Source organism: Rutilus rutilus, assembly GCF_951802725.1.
Source record: "Rutilus rutilus genome assembly, chromosome: 23".
Lineage (NCBI taxonomy): Eukaryota > Metazoa > Chordata > Actinopteri > Cypriniformes > Leuciscidae > Rutilus > Rutilus rutilus.
The window spans coordinates 11,052,033-11,073,650 of record NC_140233.1 but is presented as its reverse complement, the minus strand read 5'-3'; the positions used below and the strand labels follow the sequence as shown (position 1 = coordinate 11,073,650).

General features: G+C 40.2%; 1 protein-coding gene and 1 long non-coding RNA gene across 3 annotated transcripts; both read left to right on the top strand.

Annotated features, from left to right (window-relative positions):
• Positions 1 to 957: 957 nt before the first annotated feature.
• Positions 958 to 1,938, top strand: LOC311283117. Its single transcript, XR_014626016.1, has 3 exons — positions 958 to 1,188; positions 1,330 to 1,453; positions 1,539 to 1,938. It is a non-coding gene; the product is annotated as an uncharacterized lncRNA (long non-coding RNA).
• A 2,475-nt stretch (positions 1,939 to 4,413) lies between these two features.
• On the top strand, positions 4,414 to 12,821 carry LOC311283276 (uncharacterized protein). Of its 2 annotated transcripts, XR_014626045.1 has the most exons (3): positions 4,414 to 4,675; positions 8,651 to 8,675; positions 11,619 to 12,821. XR_014626045.1 is itself a non-coding variant. In XM_084397626.1 (2 exons), the coding sequence occupies exons 1-2, from the start codon at positions 4,606 to 4,608 to the stop codon at positions 7,990 to 7,992; spliced, it is 1,530 nt and encodes a 509-aa protein (XP_084253752.1). In that variant the 5' UTR covers positions 4,414 to 4,605; the 3' UTR covers positions 7,993 to 8,194. The 2 variants fall into 2 exon arrangements, 1 of the variants encoding a protein (XP_084253752.1); XM_084397626.1 differs by lacking the exons at positions 8,651 to 8,675; positions 11,619 to 12,821 and adding an exon at positions 6,533 to 8,194.
• The last annotated feature ends 8,797 nt before the right edge of the window (positions 12,822 to 21,618 follow it).

Genomic DNA, 21,618 nt, shown 5'->3' with positions numbered 1-21,618 from the left:
AGGACTGCCGCATACTGGATGTTTTTCCCTTTTCACACCATTCTTTGTAAACCCTAGAAATGGTTGTGCGTGAAAATCCCAGTAACTGAGCAGATTGTGAAATACTCAGACTGGCCCGTCTGGCACCAACAACCATGCCACGCTCAAAATTGCTTAAATCACCTTTCTTTCCCATTCTGACATTCAGTTTGGAGTTCAGGAGATTGTCTTGACCAGGACCACACCCCTAAATGCATTGAAGCAACTGCCATGTGATTGGTTGATTAGATAATTGCATTAATGAGAAATTGAACAGGTGTTCCTAATAATCATTTAGGTGAGTGTATATATATATAAATATATATATATAAATGATTAAAGAAATCATAATAATAATAATAATAATAATGCAACAAGGAATATAACGATAAATGATGATTAAATTAATACATAGCCATCAATGACTGGAATAAAAGAGATTAATAAGATTCATACAAAGTAATAATTAATAAAATAAATAAATCAATTGAATAATTTTGAATATGAATAATTTCGCATACACCAAATGCAAATTTGATTCAATTAGATTTAGGGTTACAGACAAGCTATTACACCAGGTTGTATACAATACAAAATAACACTCTGATTATTTGCTTCAAAAGATCTAAGCCAACAAAGGAGATAAATACGCTGTTCTATCTTCTTACTGATAAATTCTACATGAGGAGATCATAACAGAACAGATCATTATACTAAAATACTTGTAGGATGAGGCTTGATCAATTTCCACATTGTGAATTTCCACAGGATGTAGCTGAAGATAATCAGAAAGCTAGTTATGTAGTCAGCGTAAACCATAATGGCCTATGGGAGGTCATTTGAATTGAAGTGGGGTATTTACGTGAAGCTGCATCAGCACATATGTATTTTTAGCACATACTGTAAAGCAACACCTTCAAATAAAGAGGAAGAGGGTTCAGAGACAGTGTTGTACTTAGAAAAGACTTTGTCACTGGTCCATAGAATCAGCATAGGGGATTTCTTTCAACACAAAAACGAATTCACCGTCTCTATATAATGGAGTGCTGAAAGTTCACGATACTCTAGCTTTCTCTCATACGGTTTATCATACCTGGAGAATGATGACAGTCCTGAAGACTTCGTTACTGCTTCTGCTGCTGTGTTGTGCTGTGCAACTTACCTCAGCAGGTGAGTGTCTGCTTCTGACATCTTTTTTCTCTTTCAGAGTGAAAACGGGGGATAAAGTTGTAAAGAATGTAAAGTCTGGAGAGTAAAAACATTCTGTTTAAAAATCTGTTGAATCACATTTTGAACCCTTTACTTTTTCAGGTACTCTTGCAGAGGATGCCGCAAATAGTATCTGCTGCTTTAATGTAACCAATGTCAGAATTCCTAAGAAACAGCTGGAGTCTTATATCTGGACAAGTAGCAGTTGCCCCCTTAGACACATTGTGTGAGTATCCTCTCAATATCTACTAACCTTTAGAATTCCCTCACGTTCATGTAGTTTTAATGCTTTTGTCTGTAATCTGCTGTAGGTTCGTAACAGTTCGGAAGAGGCAATTCTGTATGAACCCTGAAAATCGCTGGGCCACGTTGAACTTAAACAACATAAAAAAGAAAAGGGCTTCAAACTCACCTAAATGAAACTTGAAAGAGTTTTTTTTTACATCAGTGTTATTATTGTAATTTAAACCTCATTATCAGTCAAAAATAAATGTACTGATATGAACTTTAAATGAGCTGTATTATTACTAACATTAATAGAGAATATTGCAGAAGTTGTCAAATGTTAAGATTTTCTTCATTTTATTACCCATTATTAAATTGTCTGTTTTTTTATTTACTATTTACTTACGTATGTACTATGTACTCAACAGTTTAGAAATCTTGACAATTTAACTTCATATATTTCAATAAAAAACATGTCGATGTTTTAATATTCTTGGATTGAGTTCTATTCATTGATGCCAGTGTTGTCTTCAAGTAAAATTCATAAAAAGTATCCTGCAAATATTATTTTTTAATTTTGTGTATGAAGTCTATTTTATGAACAAAAGGATATCAAACATTTTACCATTCACGTTCTAAAGGCAATGGAATGTCCTATAATTATTATAAATAGGGCACATTACAACTACTATTTGAATAACACGTATGCCTACATCAGATCATTTCAATTACCAGACCTCTATATATATATACAGTGGTGGAAATGGCCGAGATTAACTGGGGAAACTCTAGTTGGGGACATATTTAAGATTTTTAAACCATAGAAGAAAATCCCAAAATATATATGTATGAAATTTGCATAGTGTTTGGAGGCTATTAGATGGATAAAACATGGAAATCATTGACATTTTGAACTAGAACTCCATCCCCCCTTTAAATTCCCTCCCTAGACTCAGTTCCTCCAAAAACAAAGTCCATCTCTATCCCACCCCTAAATCTAACCTAGTCTCAGCCTCAGACGTCACGCCCACGGACCGTTGGCTGAACGTCTGATGCATATGGCACACTTTTCTGGAAACACTTCAGGAGTTTCAAAGTCATAATCTGATTGGTTGAATTCTACAGGATGTCCGGGAGACGTGTGTGTCGCGTTCTTTAATGGTCCGCCTGGAAACAAATACGGTGACGCCAAAACCCCTCGTGGAAGAAGAAAGCCATTGTGTTTACATTGTGGGACATCGACATTATATTGTCACGCCCCTCAACATGACGCGGAACAAAACGAACTGTGATTGGTTGCGTTACATGTCAGTCAAATGTCCTCTTGGGCGGTCCTTGGCCAAGAAAAGCTGCGAAAAGAGTCCAGACCTTCTGCCATCAGTCTGAAGGTCTGGCAACGCGAGACTAAATCTAACCCTACCCATCACTTATCTCTAAAATAAGAGGGAAAAGATATAGGTGAATAAGAATGGTGTAGAAGCCCCTAACCCTTAGCCTGACTTCGTGATACTCATATTCTAGTCAGAATGTGAGTCTGATACTGCTCCATAGGACTTTAATTATGGGGCGTGTCTCAACTGAACCAGGAAAAAAAAAACCTCTGCACTTAATTGGATAGACCTACAACCAATCAGAGCAACGGAGTAAATGACGCATGTTCTTCATTTATATTTTCAACCAACAAAATGTCGCGGCTCTCTGTTCCTCTTTTAAAATGAATGCGCTGTGGATATCTTCTATAACAGACGCGATGGCGGAATCTATACATGATGTTTCATAAACAAAGTTCGGGAGGAACACGTACAAATAATCAATCCAATATCAACTTGTCATCAAACAATACCATGTCTAACGTTACCCTATATCAGCACGAGGAAGCATATTCACTCTGTCAACTTACCTAACACTCCTTGACAGTTTTTCAGCATCCCTCCACCACCCCGAATCCTCACTCTTGTCTTGTTCTCTCACAACCAGGAATACCGGGGGGAGTATGGCTACCGAGCCCACAGCCCTCTCCTCGGACAGCAAGACATATACGCATCTGACTTATTTGTGTGAACTCGTGAAATCTAATATACGCATTTATTCTATCTGACTTATTTGTAAGTGTGAACTCGTGAAATCTCAATTCTCCAGCAGCAGTCTTCTTTGTTGTAAACTAATTCAAATCAAGCGATCTTTGGTGACGTGGGTGATTACGTAACCGCAGATCATCTGTCCATCATCGATTAAAGCCCGCCCTGGCAATTTGATTGGCCCGGCCTTCTGGGAGCCGAGCATAATTACTCCTCAACGGATCGAGTCCAGACCGAACTTCCCGACCAAAAAATGTTGTGGGCGGGGTTCGGGCTGGCACCCAGGCTACCCTAACCCTGGTTGTAAGCCTAAACTTAACTTTAAACCTATCCCTCAAATCTGATTGGTTGCTTGGAATATTGTTCTACTTGGTGGAATCACATTCACCATGCTCCATACTAGTATACTACTCTATTTTGAATTTCACCTGTTAACTTGGCTGATGTCTTAGTCTGAGGTTCTGCAAGGACACACACTGATATAGAAACACATTCTCATTGGCTGCAACTAACTGAAAAACGTTTACTCCACCACCTACCCTTTTCCAGCAGCTCCTGAGCTTTAGATGACATAAATAATATTATATCAAGGGTAAAAGACTTTCTTCTGGTTTTTAATGGAAATACCCGCACAGTTCTGAAAATAACTTTTATAGGTTATCACACAAGCCAAAGTGTTTCTTCATAGAGTTGCCAAATGTTTCAGTTATGATAGAAGGAATTCCAAGAGCGTGTATTTTCACTTGCATGATCCAAACAGATGCTAAGGAATGAACAGTAGTCTGGTTCGCCAGCAGAGCACTAGGCCAATTTTAAGGCACCTATGAAGGAGACAGAAATAGGGTATTTCCTGTGTGAAATGCACTGAGCGGCCCTTAAGAATTTTAGTACCTTGTAACAATACCAAATTAGGAGGAAGAGGGTTCAGAGACAATTTGTTGTTAAAGAAAAGATTGTGTTATTGATCCAGAGAATCAACAAGGAGGTTCTTCCAACTCAATACCTAATTCACCATCTCTATTTCTGCTGGCAATTCACCACATATTCTTCTGTTGAGGTGTATCATACCAGGAGAATGAAGACCTTCACGAAGACTTTATTAATGTTTCTGATACCGTGCTGTGCTCTGCATCTTACCTCAGCTGGTGAGTGTCTGTCTCTGTTACGTTTTAGGCTGGAAAGCATTTCAGGCTCCATAATCAAATCTATCACAGACATATTTTAGCTGGCTCTTTGTGAAAAGGTTGGTTAATCACTTACTCTGTATTTAAAACCTGAGGAATAATGTTTCAAAATATGGTGAATCTGGTAACACTTTACAATAAGGGTGCACTAATCTGCATTATTCATGCTTAACTAATGCACAGATAATCATGTGTTAATGTATGACTCATGAAGAACTAATACATAAAGTGGGAGAGAGGCCGCACTATGCTTAAATATATTTTTATTTTTATTTGCACACACTGAAGAAGGCACGCGCCGAAACGCGTCTGTGCAAAAAAAAATACAAATATATTTAAGCATAGTGCGACCTCTCTCCCACTTTATGTATTATAATTATCTAGGCCAGCACTCTTAAAGTTTACTAGTATACACATCGAGTGAAGCCTATCCACATTTACTCAAGAAGAACTAAACCATTAATTAATGATTACTGCATCAGCAGCTAATAAAAATTCTAAATGATTAATAGATTAAGTAATATATTAATTGTTATTAATTAAATGTGTCATAATGTATTAATTCCTTAATAACTTATTTTATTAACTAAAAGTGTAAATTAATGCGTTAATTACCACAGTTGGTCAAAGCAATGTCCTTCAACTTCCAGTTGTCTGCTTTAATTAATCATTAACTAATGATTTGCAAATGTATCATTATGCTATGACTTTACTTGTTGAGGCACATGACTATTAACTAATTGTTAAGTAATATGCCATTTATGGGTTTTTACAGTTTGCACATGCAGTGAATGTAATGTCAAAGAATGTGTTTGAAGGATGGGTGAGTTGGGCTGCACACAAATATCAGCACACCAGAATCTGAACTCCTGACCGCTGTTACACTGTTTAAACTGGACGAGACCAGCTGTCTACACTGGTAATGACAGACCATCGCAAGTCCATTTGTCCTTCGTAACAGAACTAGCACAAGAGCTCTGAGTACGTCAGAAATAGAGTGTGGCATCGGTTTACCGTCGGGGTTTTGTCGTGCAGTGTCGCGCCGCATCCAGTGTAGTATCACTGACTATAATGGACGTTCTATTGTTTTTGTCCAGTCTAGACTCAGTGTTATGAAATAGCAGAGCTCGACCGCATGTTTTCAGTGTTCCACGACCTCAAGCTTAACCTGACATAGTCCAGTGCCATGAACAACAAGGTTCATCGGACTCAGTGAAATCTTGTTTGTACATGGTTGGAAATTTAAATCCATGGCTTAGTGTGGATGTCAAAACCAAAATGGCATATTACTTAACAATTAGTTAATAGTCATGTGCCTCAACAAGTAAAGTCATAACATAATGATACTGTAACGATCACCAGCTGGAGTGCCTCTGAGAGTCACCAGAGGGCACTCCACACCAGACTGATCACTTCACAAAACTACAATTCCCATAATGCTTCATACCTGGGACTGATTGCGCACTCACCTGCATCTCATTCAGACACTCCATATAAACCACACTCAAACAGAAGATCACTGCGAAGTATTGCCTTGCCACGGACTGTAATCACTGAGCGTTTTCCTCTATTCTACTGATCTGTTTATTGACCTTGGATTGTTATCTCGTTTCTGTCTGTTTGCTGCCTGTCTCAACTTGGATTGATCTTGGATTATTGTCTCTTGCTGCCTGCCCTGAACTTCTGCCTGTGACCTGACTACTCTCTGTGTCTGTTCTCTGATCACCCTGTTTTGCTGTTGCCTGACCCTTGCCTGTTTTGATGTTCCTTCATTAAAAGCTGCAAATGGATCCTACTGAGTCTTCCAATTCATAACAGAATACTTCGCCACTTCAGATCCAACAGCCGAGAAAGAACCGAGACCCACCATGGACCCACTAATCAGTCTCTTCCGCCTCAGCCAAGGTAACCGATCTATAGAGGAATATGTTGAAGAATTTTGTGAGCTCTGCCATGGGGTAGACTTGGATGATGCAGTCTTAAAGGATAGTTTCCGATATGGGCTTGAGGACATGTTAAATTATCTCATGCCTGACAACACCCCTCAATGGACTTTATGTCAATATATTGAATTCGCTCTGAGGATAAGCGGCTCATCCTTTTCTGTGGGCCCTGTGGATGAGGGTTCCCATGAACTAATCACACCCGTTGAACCAGAGTTCTGCTACACCTCAACTGATTCCCCGGACTCTCGTTACATCTTAGCAGAATTCCCCGAGCCCTCTACTGCTGAGGGGGCGTTTCCAGAGACCGTGGCTGTCATGTCTGCCGATCCAGAGACCGTTGCTGTCACGTCTGCCGATCCAGAGACCGTTGCTGTCACGTCTGCCGATCCAGAGCCTGAGCTTCACGTCACGTCTCCTGATCCAGCGCTCCACGCCAGTCCAGCAGAGCCAGAGCCAGTCGCCTGCCCGCCAGAGCCAGTCGCCTGCTCGCCAGAGCCAAAGCCAGTCGCCTGCCCGCCAGAGCCAGTCGCCTGCCCGCCAGAACCTGAGCCAATCGTCTGCACAGTCGAATCAACTCCCCCTTCACCGCTGGTCCCGTCCAGCACAGAGCCTTCGCCGCTGGTCCCGTCCAGCTCAAAGCCCTCTTCGCCGCTGGTTCCGCCCAGCTCAGAGCCCTCTTCGCCGCTGGTCCTGCCCAGCTCAAGGCCCTCTTCGCCGCTTGTCCTGCCCAGCTCAAGGCCCTCTTCGCCGCTGGTCCTGCCCAGCTCAAGGCCCTCTTCGCCGCTGGTCCCGTCCGGCCCAGAGCCCTCATCGCCGATACAGTTCCCAGCACAGCCATGGCCGCCCGATGGACGGTCGTCTCTGCACTGGCCGCCCGATGGACGGTCGTCTCCGCACTGGTCGCCTGCCCGACTGACTGCTCCGCCCCGGTCGCCTGAGGGGTCGCCCGCTCCGCCCTGGCCATCCGTTCTGCCGCAGTCTGCAGGTCCTTTTCTGCTCCACGGACCTGGCCCTCCATCCCGCCCCCGGATCCGCCTCTGCTCCACCTCCCTCCTGGACTGTTTTTGGAGCGTCTGGAAGCCGCTCTTTGGGGGGGGCTATGTAACGATCACCAGCTGGAGTGCCTCTGAGAGTCACCAGAGGGCACTCCACACCAGACTGATTACTTCACAAAACTACAATTCCCATAATGCTTCATACCTGGGACTCATTGCGCACTCACCTGCATCTCATTCAGACATTCCATATAAACCACACTCAAACAGAAGATCACTGCGAAGTATTGCATTGCCACGGACTGTAATCACGGAGCGTTTTCCTCTATTCTACTGATCTGTTTATTGACCTCGGATTGTTATCTCGTTTCTGTCTGTTTGCTGCCTGTCTCAACTTGGATTGATCTTGGATTTTTGTCTCTTGCTGCCTGCCCTGAACTTCTGCCTGTGACCTGACTACTCTCTGTGTCTGTTCTCTGATCACCCTGTTTTGCTGTTGCCTGACCCTTGCCTGTTTTGACGTTCCTTCATTAAAAGCTGCAAATGGATCCTACTGAGTCTTCCAATTCATAACAGATACATTTGCAAATCATTAGTTAATGATTAATTAAAGCAGACAACTGGAAGTTGAAGTACATTGCTTTGACCAACTGTGGTAATTAACGCATTAATTTACACTTTGTTAATAAAATAAGTTAAGGAATTAATACATTATGACACATTTAATTAATAACAATTCATATATTACTTAATCTATTAATAATTTAGAATCTTTATTAGTTACTGATGCAGTAATCATTAATTAATGGTTTAGTTCTTCATGAGTCATACATTAACACATGATTATCTGTGCATTAGTTAAGCATGAATTAATGCTTATTAGTGCACCCGTATTGTAAAGTGTTACCGTTTAGTCTTGTATTTGAGTATTTGTATATTGAATAATCTGTCAAGGATTCTGCTCAGACTAATATAACATGTTATCTCACCAACAGCTCAAGTTCTTCCAGTTTCTGAAAGGTGTTGTTTAATTTCTAATTCCACATAACATAATTTGGTAACACTTTATTTTACCTTGCCTTTGTTACATAATACTTACTGTAGTAGCAATAATAAATTATGCATAATTACATGCAGCTAACCTTAAACCAAACCTTAACCCTAGCCCTAATTATATAGTACGTACATGTTGTTAATTACAGTTTTTCTGAATTGCTAAAACACTAAACCCCATTCTCCGAACCAAATTCTCAATAGCCTAAACCAATTTGTCAAATCAATCACTCTTTCTGTAAAACATTAAACATGTTCAGGTAGTTAAACACTGTTTGCAGACCTCATGCACTCTTTTTGTCCAAACACATTTTCACACATTTGACACTGATGCACTAGTGTTTCAAAACTCGAAACACATTTTCACACATTAAAACACATTTCACACTGTGATGCACTAGTGTTTCAAAACTCGAAACACATTTTCACACATTAAAACACATTTCACACTGAAATGCACTAGTGTTTCAAAACGCTAAACACAGGCAGGCAAAAGTTAAACACAACTACACAGTTGTCATTGTTTACACACAACGACTCAAAATTGTTTACATATATTTCTAATGATGTGACCAATCCTGTACATAAATGATGTACATAATGCTGAAGCAGAATAAAATCTCTTTCACTGACCTTGATTTTGCAGTTGCAAAACTCTTCTGAGTGTACAGTAACGTGCACATTTGGAGATTTTTACTGTTTTTGGCTTTTGCAGTGGGGTTACTATATTTTCACAGTATGCAGGTGCTGAATTACAGATTGAATATATTCAATACTATACAATATTCAGTACAATACTATACTTGCAGTGCAGTAAACAAGTTATTCACCTTTCTACTGTAAGTTGTCATATTGACTTGCTGTGTTTATGATCTGAAAGCATTGTTTGATTTGAGCACAGATAAAATGGTTTTGAGGCAATTGTTTGATTTTGCCTGAATGTGGTTTGAAAATTTGGTTTTGTGTTCAAGGTTGTGAGAAAGTGAGTGATATTTTCAAGAAATGTGTTTTAGCAATTCAGAAAAACTGTAATACAGTTTTTGCCCGTTGCTTGAACACTATAGACCTATGCTTAGACTAAAGTAACACAACTTGAAGCTTTTGTTGCCATACCTCAAACACATGTACCCATACCTTAAACAAAAGTGCTGCTTTGCACTCTAGTTGCAATTCTGCAACACACTTACTCCTTTATGCAACACACTTGGTCCTGCATACTACACTCTATTTCATACATAAGACACTTTGTTCAAAAATGAAATCTCAGGGTGCCATTTGGAAAACACATGTATCCAAAATACAAAACACATCGGGTAATTGCAACCACTCAAATACACACCTGGAGGAGGAGGGAGGAGGAGGGAGGAGGAGGGAGGAGGAGGAGGAGGAGGAGGAGGAGGTGGTCAAGGTCGAAAGAGGCCATGCACGGACCCCTATTTCTGATGATATATCAACCATGGCCTGACTATGAGGGAAGCTGGGCAGAGAGTCCACCGCTTCACAGTGGCATCTGTAATAAAGAACATTCCGACTAGAAAACAGGTATGTCTTCACCTCTCTACCTTCTACTACTCAGATGGTATTTACAGCACTGTACTACAGTATATCACATTACCACAGTGGTCTCAAACTCAATTCCTGGAGGGCCACAGCTCTGCACAGTTTAGCTCCAACCAGCTCCAACTCACACCTGCAAGGAAGTTTCTAGTAATCCTGAAGACTTGATTAGCTGGATCAGGTGTGTCTGATTAGGGTTGGCGCAAAACTGTGCAGAGCTGTGGCCCTCCAGGAATTGAGTTTGAGATCACTGCATTACCACATCACGTGTACAGGGTATTGCAGGGTGCTAATGCTCCTTTTGCAGCCAAAGTGGTAGTTGTTGTGAAACATACCATGATTCAGGGGCGTTGGACTCGGGGTAAAACCAGTACTGATTACCAGGGCCCCAAGGGGAGAGAGGGCCCTTGAAAAGTCTGGAACATATTTTATTTGGAACATGGGGGCCCATCAGGACTGCCTATACATAGGGCCCGGGATCTTGTGCTACGCCCCTGCCATGATTACTTACAGTATAACCATTTTTAAACCCTATAGAGGAATTCTTTTCGGCTTGGAGATGGCGTGTATATGACCGCCAACCACATGCCCACATGCCTCTTCTGCAGGCAACGGGCCTGCGGCGACATTCAGGTGACAGCAATCCATGGATGGTTTCGACATGCAAGGGGATATTTTCCCCGGTGCCTAGCGGGAGAAGACATTGCTTGCGATGTCGATGAGGTCCTGTGGCCAGACCCCAACAGACGGCGGGATCCATGAGCCCACGCATGCACAATTGCCATGATTTTCTGTGTTTACAGTATAGTGTTTTTTCTATTATTATTTATTTATTTTTTGCTTTATCTGAATTCATGTTACTGCAATGTACAATATTGAGTAGGCCTATTTGCTTTTTTGGTTGTTTGAAAATGTGCCTCCTGAAAATATGCCTTCTGAATAAACAGTGAAAATCAAAGACTGCAGTGTTTTATATAAAGTAGACTAGTGTGTTCCCCCTGATCTGAAAGTGTATGCATATGATGCAAGTATGTGTCATTTTGTCATCAGAGTTACATTTTGACAAAGGAATGTTAGGTTTTGATAGTAGAGTTTCAATTTGACACAGATGTGAATGGTATATTTCCCAGTGTTGTGTCATGTTTACTTGTGTGTAGAGTTTTGGCACAATGAGCGAAGTTTTGCAAAATGTGTTCAAGCAACGGGCAAAAACTGTAAGAAGACTTAGTACTTAAATGTATAGTCACTGTAACAAAGACACCTTAAAGTAAAGTATAACCCGTATCTTTTTTAATCTGTATATTATGGCAGCACTTTAAACAAACATTTCAAATGTGATTTTATTTCCCTCAGGGTCGCAACCCCTAAAATCCAATTTTGTGTGATACCAGATAAAGGGGTAACAAGAAAAATGTGAGCTTCGCCACTGAAAATTTGACATATTTAGCCACAATTAGGCTGTTTATACTTCTAAACCACTCTTTTTTTCCTATCTCCTCATTAACAGAGGTGGGGTGACAACAGAAGCAACGCTCACCACAATCATGCTCTTGCCCCTCCACACCGACCCACCTTCACTGTCCCCTACCCAGCTCCCAAATACCATCCCGACATCTCACTCCAATCTCCTGCCCACCTCAACATTTCAACCCTCCATATCCAAGATCATCCCAGCAGCGCTTCCTCCCATCCTGCCAAAGAGAGATGCACAACCCAACCCTCCACCTATTGACCACCACCACCACCACGGGCGTAGGTTTGATTTTGAAATTGGTGGGGACATCACCAGAAGCTGAGGATTCAGGAGTTCATAGTGCAATGCAATAGTCAATGGCTGTGTCCGAAATGGCCCTAAATCTGGCACTATTTGAGGGGACAGCCAATTGTAGTGGTGTCCGAAACCGTAGTGGACGTTACAATTTTTTTTAGCACCAGCCGCCACTGTCTGCTTCACATTTTGAAACGCTTTCAAACGTGATGCTGTCACGTAACTGTATGTAGTAGTGATATGTGACACCGAAGCTTCAAAGCTTGTATCGAGTTCACAGCCCAATTTCTCATGAACCTCCGTCCCATGAAACACGTGATCAACAAAAAACGAACCCTGCGTCTCAATGTCCATACTATCCATCATAAACAGTATGTGAGATTAGAATAAGTGTCTCCCAAAGCATAGTATGTTGAAAAGAGGATGCCAGAAGTCCCCGGATGGTCTACTCTTTCCAGTGAATTTTCCAAGTGTTGAAGATGTTGAGTAAAAGAAATGAACACAGCGACCCATAGACTTCAACGGAGAAAAGTGAAGTCAATTAGAAGCACTCACTTCCTGATGGTCGAGCGTACCGCGCAGACTCAAACTGAGCTTGACGACGTAGATGTCATTTGCTGTCATTGATTAGCAGACCCTCACCTGCTGTTAGCAATCCATTGACTCCCATTCATTTTGTCGTCACTTTGACAGCGAATAACTTTACATCTGAGGCGTTTAAAGACTTTAATCTGACTTTTACATCTGAGGCTTAATTATCATGTAACATAAAAACATGGCCTACACATAGGAACATTTGTAAAACGGATCATTCTTATAGCCTAGAGCCCTAGACTATAGAAGAATAAGCTTCTTAAGCTTCATACCTATAGAGAATGCATGTAAATGTAAAATACTCTTGCATTAAAATTTGATTTTGCGCCCCCTATCGGTTAATATGTTAAATGTTGTTGTGTTGCTTGGGTTGCATACTTGATGGACTGCATTTATACTTGATAAACTACAGCGACATAATCTACAAATCACTGTGCATTAGTCAGAGATGATTTGATATATCGATGTGGAGCAACAAAGACAAGTGAGTTTTTGTACATTGTGCCGATTTATAGAGTGATACATTCTCATTATTCTTTTCTTCATAAGAGTCGTTGACTTCACAGCCAACTGCTATAACCATATATCATTTGATTTTTGTCAGGATCAATAAAATGCTGTAACATCTTCAGGACTTGTAGACTAAAAACATGCAAACAAGGACTAACTTAGTCACAACTGATTCTAAACTATTTTATTGATAAATCACAGAACAGTGTTGACAATACATTTCTGTGCTACTGAATGTTTCTCTGTGTGTGAACTGCACGTGAGGTGTGAGCTACTGTCTGTATGTGTGTGCGTTACAATGCAGCTGACCATTTAGAACAGCGATTAACTTACATGTACAATAAGCGGTTTAAAAAGAAAAAAGTGGACTTCAAAAATGTCTTATCCTGTTGCGCCCTCTAATAGGCCATGAATAATCAGCTACTAGTCGACTTACAGCGTCATGACAGCATTAAAGTGCACATTATTGTGAGCTTGGAGGGGGAATCTGTTGCAAAGATCAGTCGAAATCTGTTACTTCTCTTTACTCTTAAATATGTGCGTCTATTATCATCAAACTTTATTACAAACTCCGATACGTAAAATACGTAAAAAGACCATACGTAAATGGCATACTGTACACACAAACTCACAAAATATGAATATTGTTCACCAGATTTATTCTAATCTCTTCTGATTCTCATTCTCTAGAGGTTTTATTTGTTTATGAGCATGTCTAGATGGAAAATCATCAGGAAAGTGACACTGATAGCCCTCCTCAGGAAATGCCTTTAGATATAAACTTAGGTAATATTTAAATAGCTCTGAATTGTGCACAACTCTTCAAATGTTGCCTTGTTGCCAATGGCGTGGAACTTTGTATCATAATGGGGTTGTACTTTCGTCATCTCCAATACTGCTAAAATTTCTCCACTGATTTTTACTTCACAAAAAGCTGCAATAAGCTTTCTGATGTGGTCAAGCTGGTTTTTTGGAACATTGCAACACAGATAGGCCTGCCATCATAAACTGGATTTTCCAGCAGGGTGTTTTATATTTCAGACATTTATTCACCATTTATTTCACTAGTTAATACTGCTCAGATTTAACTGCTAACAAATACACTATGACGTGACGTCATGTGATGTTCTAATGCAGCTGATTGATCAGCCTCTTGTGATTGACAACTGTTTGATCCGGCGCGCGCTCGTGTCATGTGATTCAAACTCTCCGGAAAACAACAGCGGATCACGACTGACTTGACACTTGAAGAAGCTTCCTCCTTCTTTTTTTTTTTTTTTTTTTTCAAATTATTGTTGTTTAAGTTATACTTACCAAATGTGAAAATGTGTAAAAGAAATGTGTCAAGAACTTGATATCAAATTCTGTAATTTTGAAAATTCACAAAAAAAAAAACAAAAAAAAAACCTATAGAGAATGCATTGCAATGCCTGCAGTTCGAAAAAAAAAAAAACTTTGTTGGAACACTCTGGGCGATTCTAGGACAGAGTGAAATCGCCCAAAAAGTGGCGGTACTCCACAGACCGTGACTTGACGCTGATTGGACTATATCCAGAGGCAGAACAACAGTGTCAGTGTAAAGGCCCTTTCACACTGGACGCGATTTTGACGCACGAATAATTCGCACGATGGTTTTATTTTTCGATCAGCTGTTTGTGTAATGAGTGCTTCCACACCGAACGCGAATGTGCTGCGGCGAAAAAACGACTTTTATTTTATTCGCTTCGATGTCGATTTTTTTTTACTTTTGCGGCGACAGAATAGGCTTCAGCCAATCATATACTACAAGGGCAACGATTTGAAAGACAATGTGTGGCGTTACTGGCGTAGCATTGCCAACCAACACGGTTATCACGACTGTGAGTGTGTTGTGTGATAGTTTTAGTCGTTGTATAGTCCTGTGCTGTGTAGACTAGCAGGCTAAACTACATTTGGGATAGAAAGCTAACACTATTACGTCAAAGATAGAGACAGAGACCGTGTTTACTTTGAAAATGTAACAAAATGTAGTGAGACTATGCTGCTTTTAGTATACTATACATTCTTTGTGTGATATCTACAGTTTCTAGTCCAATGATTTTAACTTGTTACACACACACATACACTCACTCGCGCACACACACACACACACACACACTTGCTCACTCACTCGCGCGCACACACACACTCACTCGCTCACTTCGTGTGTTACATGTAATGTGTAGTGACATTACAAAACGCACTGTGTGAAGACGCAAAAAACTGCACATAACTCCCCTTCAGACTCTGTTCTTTAAGATGGGTTGCATCCAAAACCTTCCTTTCTGTCTTTTAAAGAAAATGAAAAGCTCGTCTTCACTGGATGATGATGAAGTGTCCATGTTTTCTCAGCTGTCGGCGCGAAAGTTTTGGAATGTTGAAGCTCTCTGAACGTCACAGACTTCGCAAATTCGCGTCGCGGCTGATGTGAATGGTTTTGACGCGAACTATTCGCACACGAACTATTCGCTTTTTCGTTTCGTTTTTTCGTTACGCATCCGGTGTGAAAGGGCCTTAACTCTGTGGTTGAATGCGAATGTGATTGAAAAAGTCCCTTTCACACTTGCGTCACCCAATCACCCTAATGAAGAAGCAGACACGGATATGCTGATCTGAAGATTCTGCAAATTAACCTAAAAAAATACTAAGGACCTTTATTTTGAAGGACGTTTATCAACACATTAAAGTCCGCGTGAACCGGAAGTTGCAAACGACTTTTCTCCAGTGCTGTGACGTATTTCCCAGTGAAAAGGAATATTGAACAGAGGGCAGGGTTTTACTCTAGCGCTCCTCCTCTCCATCTCTCGCTCATTACAGACTAACGGTTTGAGGGGAGTGGTTAAGCGTTTCCCAAACCAAGCCGTCAAACATACGTCATCAGAGAAGGTCCTCCAAGGCAGAGGGGAGGAGCATTTTCAGATTTTGATTAAAGATTACAAAGCCAAAAAATTTTTTTGTGTGGATTGACTTGCATGGATGAATTGTTCACCACAAAACTAACAATTTAGGCAAACAAAGTAAATATGGTCAATTTTGAATTCATGTGGACTTTAATATTTAATGTATTTTGAAGAGGTTTGAATATTGTCCAGTTCTCTCCTAAAACAAATATAGCCTACTTAAAGATATACATTTGTATCTCATCAACAGCTCATTCAGTAACTGAGAGGTGTTGCTTCGATTTTATCGACTTCCAAATACCGGGCCAAAAAATTGTGAGTGTTGAGAGGACAACTTCACATTGTCCTGTCGCGGGCATTGTGTAAGTATATTAGACTATAAAATAAAGGCTATAATTTAGAAAAAAATGTCATATGCTCATTTTAAATTGTAGACAAATGATAAAAAATTATTTTGCATATGCAAGCAATAACAAAACAAATAAAGTGAATCTGTACTTTTTTCAGGATTACGACACCTAAAACCGCATTCTGTGTGAAACCAGACGAGGCTTGGATAAAGAAGTTTCTGTAATGGGGCAGCAGCTTCAGAAATGGAAATGCAACACCTCTGCACAAAATAATACTGTTATTGCTTTATTCAACTGGCCTTTCTTATTAAATGATTTTTTTTTTTGGCACCTCCTGATCAATACTGCAAGATACTGAATGTTAAACCTGTTGTCATTTCATGCTCTATCTATGCAAATTAATATTAAAATGCACAGAGATTACCTGGTGTCAGACTCACTTGATGTGTTCATATTCATGTACAAAATGAATGTAAGAGACGATTTAAAACTGGCTAATGAAGGAGCAGACCACACAGCGAAGGGCAGACTGTTCATAGTTTAGGTGCTGCAGCAGAGAAGGCCCTTGGTGGGACAGTTAAAAGCAACTGATTACAAGACCTAAGAGTTCTTTGGGGAGTGTACAGAATCAGAAGGTCACATATGTAATTTGGTGCAACACCAGATAGAGCCTTGTACACAAACACAGCAATTTTAAAATCGATCCTGAACTTAACAGGAAGCCTATGTAAAATCGCTAAAATAGGAGAAATGTGATCTCTCTTTTTTGTACCGGTAGGAAGTCTCGCTGCAGCATTTTGGACAATTTGCAGGCGGGAGATTGTAGTTTGAGGCAGGCCACAGTAGAGTGAATTACAGTAGTCCAGACGTGATGTAATGAAGGCGTGGATTACAATCTCTAAGTCTTTTGGAGACAAAAAATGTTTTACTCTCGCAATCGATCTTAAATGAAAGAAACTACCCTTTGCCACTGAACTGATTTGTTTTTCAAAATTTAGTGCCGAATCCAATGTAACACCAAGATTCCTTACATGAGGTTGAACACTGACGGGGATAGAATCTAAATTAAAAAGAGATGAGGACCTAGATGGGCCTAAAATCAAGGCCTTTGAGATAAGAGGCCAAAATCTGCAAGACGACACCCTGAATACCCACAACTTTTCCAACCGATGCAACAAGATACTAGTGATTATATCAAAAGCAGCGCTTAAATCCAACAGGACAAGCACTGCGTGTGAACCGGTATCAAGGATTTGCAAAAGGTCATTGCTAACCTTCAACAAAGCAGTTGATGGAACAAGAGAAGGAGCTGGTAAGGGTTTTAGCACTGAATCAATTGTCTTAAACAGCATTCTCGGCCGATTTGCATTTTCTGTGTTGAGTTTTGAGAGGAATTTAGATTTGGCCTCTTTCACTGACTTTTGGTAACTAATTAAGCAGTTAAACATTCATATGAAACTTGGAGTTTATCTCTTTTCCACTTCCGCTCTGCCTTACGACACTCTTGTCTAAGAGAGCGAGTAAAATCATTTAAACAAGCCTGGGCGGGGCCTTTTCTCTTAGGCTACGTTTACACGGAAACGATCTTAAGAGAAAACGCAAAAGTGGTCACTTTTTATTCTGCGTTTAGACGAGCGTTATGGGGGGGAAATCTGCGTGCATATGGTGACGCAAAAGTGTGTGAAATTTAATGTAGTATGCACTCCAGGCGGCTAGATGGCAATGTGAAGCACTGATCGGTGCCTTCACTCTCTAGCAGACTTTTGCGTTTTTACCGTTTAGACGGAAACGCGACGGTGGAGCGTTTTTAAGATTTCCACTCTGGAGGGTGGTTTCACTTTTTTTGCGTTTTTAAGCCCCAAAAACGCCGTCGCCGTCTAAACGAAAGGCACATCTGATAAAATATTTTTACGTTTTCACCCGCGAGCGTTCTCGTGTAAACAGGGCCTTAGCTTTCCTGGGCTTAAGGGGAGCAACAGAGTCTAAAGAAATGGAGCAGGTTTTAGTAAAAACCTCCATCTCTTCAGTGTTTAATTCGTTGAAGGGGACAGCATCCGCAAGGTTGGCTTGATAGTACTCGGAAAATAAGCTGGCTGTGGAAGGTTGGATGAAACGAGAGTAACTCACAGATTCAAACACAATTGGCAGATGGTCTGAAATAGCAGTATCAACTACTCTCAAGATCTGTTACGGGGAAACCATGTGACAACACCAAATCCAAAGTGTGCCCCAATTTATGAGTAAGGATAAAGACTGATTGTGACAGATTAAAAACTCTTTCACCAAAGGTTTAGATGGACAGCAAATATGAATATTAAAGTCTCCTAGAATCAACAGTCTATCACAGCGAGATACGAGCAAAATGAAAAATCAACCATTTATATATAATAGGTTGTACAAGAAAAGACTTCTCTACAAAATGCATGGGAACACATATTTTCCATGTAATAAATCAATGTAAAACATTGTTGCATTAATATCTTGACTACCCCAATTAAAAATGTGTATCTTCACTTTAAAACATTTGTGTCTCAATCTGCTTGTTAAGTCTGACGTCACTGACGTTCCAGTTCCAAAAGCTCTATCAGATGCCAAAAGCAAACTACAAACGGTGCTAATAAACATTCACAGTGTGCTGTAATACTCCTGAAAATTATGATCCCAACCTTTCTTCCTTTTCCTCAGCCTTGTGACATTCCAAACCTGTTTGTCTTAGACTTCTGTCTGGGGAACCCAAAAGCAGATCAGGAATAATGCAGCCCCAGTCACTGTTCACTTTCACTGCATGAAATACAAGCAGAATTTTTTTGTGTGTGTGTGTAAATCATTCATGAATCCATCCTTATGTTCACTCGTCTCATTCAATTAAATGCAACAATTTATGTAAAAATGGATAAATATTCTGTTAAGCTCCAAAAATGTCCAAGAAAAGATCCTAAAAAGTGTTATGAGTTTTGTTGTAAGTGTGGTGGATTTTTCCTGAATCTGATAAGATAAAATCTAGAATCTAGAATAAAACTGTTGCGTCTACTCATCGACACAGAGCGTCTACTAATCGACACTTAATAACCTTTATACTCCAGCTCTTCAACTGGCCGAGTCTACTAACCTAACTTCTTTGCTGCGCAGCATAAAAACAAATGAGACAGCCTTCAGTAAATGTCCCTCAGACGGTTTATTCAAAACGGCCGGGAGTTCTCGAGCAATACTCAGAGATTCTCGGCCCAACATAAGAATACAATAGGCTTTATAGGGTAAAGCCAGACACATCAAAATAGAATTATCATGACTAACATGTCATGCGTTATCAATATGATTGGTTAAATTGTTTAAAGCAAGCCCCCCCTGCCATTACCCTTTGTTAGCTACATCAGCAAAATATCAAAAACAGTGTAAGGGGTTAATATTCCAGTCAATCATTTCACAATACAGTCAAAATAAACAGGACATTGAGTCCTTTTTCAAAGTTCCATTCGACCAAGGTTACATTGAGTCAAAAGTTTGTTAGAAGGTTAGATCATATCGAAAGTTCGTCTGGTGGCTACATCCTAAATAAAAGGAAGTAAAAGTTATCCTGTTTAATTGTTAGATCTGGAATGGAAAGTTAGTCACCCTCAGACATATAAAATAGGAAGTGTAATAAAAAGTTTATCATAAGATGAAAATCTAAGTTCAGATTTTCATGGTTAGTAACATAATTAATCTTATCTAATTAATCCCACTACATAAATCTCTGAAGCCATGTAATAGCTTTTTTGTAATAACAAAAGACTAAACTTCAAGTTATAATTCAGAGTTAAAATGTCTTATATTCAAATGCAAATGATTAAGGTATAATAAAAAGGCATAGCATTTTTTACGGCAAACTTGTCGTATTTATCTGAGTAATGTGAATGAGATTTGAGAGCATGAGGGAAGATTTTCATAGTATAACAGAATAAATTGTCAGTTCATCACCTTTATGTTTTGTATGGCTTCTAAAGATGAATATAGTGTATGGATGGTTTTAAGTGAATTTTGAAGTTTAATAGCTTCTATTCACTTTTGATGGACAAGAGCAGCTTAGTTTAATTTAGATCCTTAACCCTTACTTCTAAGACCACATTACAGCACCTAGTTTAACATTATCAGTGAATATCTCACAAACTGTCATTGGAATTAGATTTACAGTAGGTAGGTAAAGAGGATACATAAAAAAACACACAAGTACAGTCAAACAAAACAATTTCAGATAGAAGATACTTACATGTGGTGAAGGTACTGTGATTCAGTGTACCGTCAAAAGTTTTCAGAAATTCACTGCTTTTTCTGGAGAAACAAAATAACAAAGCTGATTATATCCATGCACAAAAAAATATCATGTATATTGGCTAGTAAAGGGCATTTGAGCGAACTGTGTAAATAAACAAAAACAGGCTAAACTACACTGCTCAAAAAAATAAAGGGAACACTTTTTAATCAGAGAATAGCATCAAGTCAGTTAAACTCCTGGGATATTGATCTGGTCAGTTAAGTAACAGAGGGGGTTGGTAATCAGTTTCAGCTGCTTTAGTGTTAATGAAATTAACAGCAGGTCCACTAGATGGGCAACAATGAGACAACCCCCAAAACAGGAATGGTTTTACAGGTGGAGGCCACTGACCTTTTTTCCCTACTCATCTTTTTGGACTGTTTTTCACCAGTTTTGCATTTGGCTAGGGTCAGTGTCACTACTGGTAGCATGAGGCGATACCTGGACCCTACAGAGGTTGAGCAGGCAGTCCAGCTCCTTCAGGATGGCTCATCAATACGTGCCATTGCCAGAAGGTTTGCTGTGTCTCCCAGCACAGTCTCAAGAGCATGGAGGAGATTCCAGGAAGACAGACAGCTACTCTAGGAGTGCTGGACAGGGCCGTAGAAGGTCCTTAACCCATCAGCAGGACCGGTATCTGCTCCTTTGTGCGAGGAGGAACATGATGAGCACTGCCAGAGCCCTACAAAATGACCTCCAGCAGGCCACTGGTGTGAATGTCTCTGACCAAACAATCAGAAACAGACTTCATGAGGGTGGCCTGAGGGCCCGACGTCCTCTAGTGGGCCCTGTGCTCACTGCCCAGCACCAGGGAGCTCGATTGGCATTTCCCATTGAACACCAGAATTGGCAGGTCCGCCACTGGTGCCCTGTGGTTTTCACAAATGAGAGCAGGTTCACCCTGAGCACGTGACAGACAGGA

Coding starts and splice junctions, on each gene's coding strand:
- LOC311283276 (XM_084397626.1), top strand. CDS start 4,606: ATGAAGACCTTCACGAAGACTTTATTAATGTTTCTGATACCGTGCTGT. Junction 4,676..6,532: donor TCTGCATCTTACCTCAGCTG/GTGAGTGTCTGT, acceptor AATTCATAACAG/AATACTTCGCCACTTCAGAT.